This window comes from Conger conger, chromosome 2, assembly GCF_963514075.1.
Source record: "Conger conger chromosome 2, fConCon1.1, whole genome shotgun sequence".
NCBI classification, from domain to species: domain Eukaryota; kingdom Metazoa; phylum Chordata; class Actinopteri; order Anguilliformes; family Congridae; genus Conger; species Conger conger.
In genome coordinates this window covers 21,475,708-21,482,349 of record NC_083761.1, presented here as the reverse complement: position 1 = coordinate 21,482,349, position 6,642 = coordinate 21,475,708, and the positions used below count along the sequence as shown (strand labels likewise).

Here is a 6,642-nt window from a genome sequence, read left to right as displayed (position 1 = left end):
CTCAATGAAAAAGGCAAGAACATTGTTGTAAAATGCTATCTCTGTCCGGGCAATGGGGAAATGTCCCCGCTAGAAACACAACATCTAACTCGAAGATAAAATGCCCGCTCAGTGCACAGCTGCTGCAAGCTCAGCAGTGAATAGACATCATACACAACGATTTTCTCATAGTATCTGACAACATTCATCTTACAAAGTATAAATCAGGCCCATCGCAAAAACGTTCCCCTGTTATTGACTTGAAGTGGTTCTGGCAGCATTTTTGCGACAATTTCCTTAATTCCATTTAGTGTCATACAGTACCCCCCCCCCCCCCCCCAAAGTATTGGAACAGCAAGGCCAATTCCTTTGTTTTTGCAATACACTGAATACATTTGGGGTTGAGATAAAAAGATGAACATGAGACAAGAATTTCAACTTTATTTCCTGGAACTTACACCTAGATGTGTTCAACTACTTAGAACATAGCACCTTTGGTATCAGACCACCCAATTTTTAGGTGAGCAAAAATATTGGAACAGAGTATTGAAGTAAATGAAAGCAAATAACACTTAATATTTGGTAACATATCCCTTGCTTGCAATAACTGCATCAAGCCTGCGACCCATTGACATGACCGAATGTTGCATTCTTTTTTTGTGATGCTTTTCCCAGCTTTTACTGCAGCCTGCAGTTTATTTCATGGTTTTTTCCCTTCAATCTCCTCTTCAAGAGGTGAAATGCATGCTCAATTGGGTTCAGGTCTGGTGATTGACTTGGTCAGTCTAAAAGTGTTCACTTTTTCCCCGCAGTGTGTTTTGGGTCATTCTCTTGCTGCATGATGAAGTTCCTCCAAATTAGTTTGGACATATTTCTCCATAAGTTGGCAGACAGAATGTTTTTGTAGACTTCATGAGTTACACCATCACACTATACACTGTACTATACATTTTTGTCATTACTTCAAAGCAGCACAAATAATCTAAAGCTCTATGTGATTATTAATGATTATGCAGACTGGTATGAGGAAAAGAAACAATGATAATCAAATCTGATTTGGATTATCCCTTTGGCGCAATGTATTTGCAGCACATAAAAAAAAGGAATTAATGACAGAACATTACAAAGTGTATCCAAGAAAAATACAAACAAGATTACCAAACACACATAGACTCACACAACATTAAGAACTATGGAACAGTAAAAACTGCAATAGCAGCATGCAAGGAAACTATGGAGAGCTGATAATGTAAAAGAGGATACAAAATGTGACAGAAGATTTTTAGATTAATAAATGTTGACAGTACAGGGCACATTCCAAGTCATTCTAGAATGGGCTTGAAGAGTTAGGCTAATAGTTTAAGTCACGACAGCTACCAACACCTTCACTGAGATGATGACATCACTATTAATGATATGCTCACTGGGATGACATCACTATTAACAATACACTCACTGGGCTTTCACTACTGTTACAGATATTGGACAGATCTGCAAGGCCCCAATATTTCTGCCCTCGATTTTTGGGTAGGGATTGAAATATGGGAAGATTCTTTCAGTGAATGTATCTTTAAAAGTGTAGATGTGGGACCTGTCACTGGAGTCGAAGAAGGAAACCTTCCCCCTGTCGTAGTCCAGCTCCACTCTGATGCTCCGGGGTTTCCTCTTCAGTGTGAAGTCAGTAACTCCACCTGCTCTGTAATCCCCACCATTCCTCAGCTGTATGACCCAGAATCCTCCCTTTGGGCTGTACATACCGGCCACCTTTCTGGTGATGGACTCTTGTACCACTCCTATGGTCCAGGCAGGCTTATCCCCCAGCTCCACCTCCCAGCTGTGTTTCCCTGAAGTAAACCCCTCAGATCCCAATAATATTCTACCAAAGGTAATCCTCTCTGGGTTGTCAGGAATCTGCTGTTCAGCTTCACTGAGCCTCACACAGGTGAGGTCATCTGACAGGCAGAGCACGGAGGACATAGTGTTGGGGTCCAGAATCACAGGGGCTAAACAATAAAGATAGGACAGAAGGGAAACCTTAATGCACTATATTTAGATTCATACATTTATGTTATGGACACAAAAATAAAATAAAATACAATGTGATTGGTGTCATATAATTCTATTGCGACCATTTCTATGATTCTCTCCCCCAGGACTCACTGTACTGCACTGTCTCCTGCATCTTCTCCCAGACTCTGAACTTCAGGTTGCCCAGGTGTTTGGCCACATCTATCAGTGCCCCTGAGGGCAGCTCTGGGTCCTGCAGTGTGCACTGGACTCTGTAATGACAAGCAGGACTCAGTCAAGCTTTGGGGATTGTTAGTTAAACAGACAAGATGAAGACAGACAGATGGGAGCCTACATACCTTCTCTTAGCATCTTCATAAGTCTGAGAAATACAAAAACATAGTGGAGTCATTATGGGAAAAATATATTATTAATGCTAATGAAACAGCAGAACCAATTGATATTTTAATTTTAATGTTGGCATAAATGCATATGTGTGTGTGTGAGTATTTTGGATTTGAAATGAAATAATGTGAATTTGAAATTCAATAATATGAGGTCAAAGTGTAGACTGACAGTTTTAATTTGAGGTTATTTACATCCATATTGGGTGATCTGCATAGGAATTTTTCCATTTTTATACATGTTACAAAATGTTTCTTTTGCAAAGCATATTGTTTGGCCTATGCCCCTGACTGTTGTAAGAAACCCCCCAAATACACCAAAAGGTGGAAGTATCTGAGAGGTGAAGGAAACGCGTGTAGTCTGACCAATGCCACTGGAATAGGGTTAATTTAATTTTGTTCTCGTTTATCTGACTCCAAAAGATCAATTCAACTGCTCCTCTGTTCTAACAGTTTAACAAAAGGAACTGCAAATGTCCGCCAATAGTGTGGCTCTATAAGATCCCTATCTATTTGTACAGACGCGGACGTACCTGTGGCATGTATAGCCTACAATGATACACTTAGTATGTATCTTGTGACGGCACTGGTGCATAGGCGAGTGACTACGGGGTGCAGGTATCCTAGGTTGTCTTTGTGTGTTAGGAATCTAAACTACTAAGTGTGCAGTGGTGTAAGTCAAGAGGATGCAGGTTCAAATTAATACAATTTATTAAACAATGTGCATTGCAGAAATAGAATGTGTTACAAGAATTACAAGTTGTAATATGAATGGCTATACGTAAATAGTGCGCCGGAGATCGTATTAGCAAGTCCCCTCGAACCATTCCACGTTTCCCTCTATATACCCAGGGTTTTCAGGAAAAACAACAAATCATCAAATAAAGATGGAGGTAACAACAATGGTCCTGCTGATGTCATCTCTGTATGTCCAACAAACCTGGTTAACCTTTGTATTACTGCTGGATGCTGACTCACAGGTAACTTGCATTACCTGTGGTTTATTCCTACAAGATCTTTATTCAGCAACCAGTGTACTACACCACCAATGACACCAAACTATTTCCCACATCATTAGCTATCTAAAGACACCAAACACTGTATGTGGAAAACCCATGGTTTATACAATGCTATTTACTAACTCATCAGTTCTGGGAGCATTCCACTGAGGTGGCAGAATTGCGCAGAGGCAGCACAATGATGGGAATAATAGTCCTATATTGACGAGCACTGTCTTTTCATCAAACCTTGCTGACCCTGTGTCAACATGGCCAACACAGTCTGTTTCCTTTTGGGGGTCTGCAGAGAGGCACATTTATGTAAAATGCCCTACACTGTTTTTTGTTTTTTTTCCTATTTCTTAGACTTCTTTAACTTTTTTTTAACACAACTCTGGCCCTCATGTTGACAAACACCAATAACAAAGGTTCCAAAGGCAATCAGAATCAAGCCTAGAATCAAGACTCGATACTGAAAGCTTATATCTCTGACTGCTAGTCATCTGGTTCGATCCCAAAGTGTCCCTGAGCAAGACACCTAACGCCCAGCCTTTTGTCCCAAATGTTATGGCGCCCTGAAATGGGAGGGGTAGTTACACGGATCACCAGATATGAATGTAAATATCCTCAAATTAAAGCCAGCAGTCTATACCTTAACCTCATATTCATTATGTAATTTAAAATCTAATGTGTTGGGAGTACAGAGACAAAACACCAGAAATGATGTACCTGTCAAAATACTTCTGGACTGCACTGCACTGTACATGATATAAGCAGGCGTATCATTAACTCTCCTGATTGACAAACCCCATATAAATGTTATTTGAGCCAGTCATTGCAAACTGAGAATATTACAAGAAATAAATAGTCACCTTTAAGAAGACAGCATCTTCAGCCTCTATGGATTTCTCTATAGCTGTGATTGTGGCTAAAAGTGTGGAAATAGGTCTTGTGAAGCTTTCAATCTTATCCTTCATCAACTGACACTTCTGCTCCTCTTCCTCCCTCAGTGCAGCTAGTCTGGCCTCCTCTTCATTCTGCAGAAATTGGCGAAACTTCTCAAACTCTGTCTTTATCTGGCTCTCTGTGTTCTGGGCTTGAAACTGCAATGGAAATACAATAATAAACATAAATAAATGTATTGTATTGATTGCTTCTTCTAGAATATAAATGAGAAGATACTTTGCACAATGCAAGTAAACAACACAATTTTAAAGCAATATACAGAGTAGGTTTAGTATGCATGTCTCATATTCTGCTACATTCCAGTGTATTTATTAGGATATAGCATATGTAATTTTTTTTTTTAATTTTTTTTTTGTCTTCATGAGATTAATGTTGGGCTATGAAGTCATCAACAAGTCATAAATCGAGACCTTTTTGAGAATTGTATGGTTTCAAGTGACGTCTTTGACAAAAAATGACTTGGTGTCATACATACAGTATACTGTTCATAGGGCAATTTCATAGGATTTTGATATTATACATTCAGAGTACTTTTAGAGAGAAGTGCCATGCATTTCAGCTTTGCTGTGTTAGGATGTGAAAGTTTTGAATCTCATTGTCTCAGAACTACTCAGAACACAGCTAGAACCTTTTCATTCCAAGTTTACAAAATGTTACATGTATACAATAAAGTCTACATTTAAATGTGCCTGACCTGATAAAACTTTCCTGTGGCAAACAAATTTTGTGCAATGGCAAGATTTACGATATAAACTCTGGCCTGGCTGAAGTTGGTATTTGATGGCACAATTAATGTTCATTTGATGGTACAATTACTTATAGACTGTACTGAATCTGTAAGCCCTTACTGATATGTAAGGGTTGGTACACCCTCAAATATGGTGGTGAATATGCAATCAAAACCGAGGGAATATTCACGAGCCAGCATCTCCGCAGAAGAGAAGAATACTTCAGAGGAAGTCTATGACATTGTCACCTTTTGAACTGTAAATTCTCTGGACCCATTTCATATGAGGAAGTGGTAAGGAGCCCTACTCCTCATAGCAGCCACTTAATATGATTCAATTGTCTATTTAAACATTTCCACAGAAAAAGTAAAATAAAGAAAGATATTTCATTTTGAAGAAATTCAACACCTTTCTGAAGAAACTGTCATGTGCCATAGTATTTAGAGGACAAGTTATCATGCATATGAGTGTGGTGTAAATACACAGATTTGATGTAGGTACAGCCTACAGTAGCACAATTATCACAATACTATTTCCTCTAAGACATACCTTACATTAAAGTTATCAAATTACTTTCATTTAGTATTCTTCTGCAAGCTACATTAGATGTTGAGATTTTTTGATATTTAAACTGTTTTACTCACCCTGATGTGTTCTGTGTGTTTTTCACACTCTTGTTTGGCTTCTGTGTATATCTCTAACTTTTTTTTAATAGGAATCATTGCAGTCATGAAACCTTTCTGAAATGAAAGTTTTATAAGAAGACATGTTACATAGGTTACACAGATACTAAATTAGGCGTTCTGTGAATTTAGTTTAAGACAAAACAAAGCCAAAAAGTGAAATACATCTTGATAAGATCCTAATAGATTACCAGCAAAAATACATGATATTTTGATTTCTCTGCTTCCTGGAAGTTATGTAAATGTTATGTAACAGTTCTCTGCACAACACTTTCACTTTGTTTCTGTGCCATTTTTTAAATACTTATAAAATTACTTTTTGAGCCGATATCACATATTTTAATACTAATAGAAATAATACCTTCAGGTCCGGAACAGCCTCTTCCAATGGACAGATCTGGTGGTGTCTGTGTTTTTTTGAAGTCTGACACACAATACAGAGAGGCTGCATATCATCCTCACAGAAAAACAGAAGTTCCTTTCCATGATGAATGCAGTGGACTTCAGTCTTCTCTACAGGTTCACTGTCGCTCTTCTCCTTTAAGTAGGACTCCACAATATTTTTTAGAGCCAGGCTTACTGGAGGATTTTCCATTAAGGATTTTCTCCTGCAGACGGGGCACACCCGAGAGCTTTTCACCCCCCAGTACTGCTGCAAACAGACTCTGCAGAAACTGTGACTGCACTCCAAGACAACAGGGTCCGTGAAAATCTCACAGCACACAGAACAACACAACTCCTCTTCCAAAAATGAAGCTTTAGCCGCCATTTCACAAGTCACAAGCTATTTCCTCCAAACACGATCTAAAAAAGTATTTTTACTTTCACTTCTCTACCAGACACACCCCTAAGCCAGTAAAACCAGGGAAAAGAAAAG

General features: G+C 38.7%; 1 protein-coding gene across 1 annotated transcript; it reads right to left on the bottom strand.

Moving 5' to 3' along the window:
• Positions 1–681: 681 nt before the first annotated feature.
• On the bottom strand, positions 682–6,239 carry LOC133122256 (E3 ubiquitin-protein ligase TRIM35-like). The gene is made up of 6 exons (XM_061232135.1): positions 6,127–6,239; positions 5,727–5,822; positions 4,261–4,491; positions 2,346–2,368; positions 2,140–2,258; positions 682–1,982 (listed from the first exon to the last, which is right to left on the bottom strand). Exons 1-6 carry the CDS (start codon positions 6,214–6,216, stop codon positions 1,432–1,434), a joined length of 1,110 nt encoding a protein of 369 aa, XP_061088119.1. The 5' UTR covers positions 6,217–6,239; the 3' UTR covers positions 682–1,431.
• Between the last annotated feature and the right edge of the window lie 403 nt (positions 6,240–6,642).

What these genes read in the sequence shown, in the direction of transcription:
- LOC133122256 (XM_061232135.1), bottom strand. Translation starts at nt 6,216, where the DNA reads ATGCAGCCTCTCTGTATTGTGTGTCAGACTTCAAAAAAACACAGACAC. An exon ending in AAGATGCTGTCTTCTTAAAG is followed by an intron (nt 2,369 to 4,260) that starts GTGACTATTTAT and finishes TGTATTTCTCAG; the next exon opens with ACTTATGAAGATGCTAAGAG. An exon ending in TATGAAGATGCTAAGAGAAG is followed by an intron (nt 2,259 to 2,345) that starts GTATGTAGGCTC and finishes TTGTCATTACAG; the next exon opens with AGTCCAGTGCACACTGCAGG.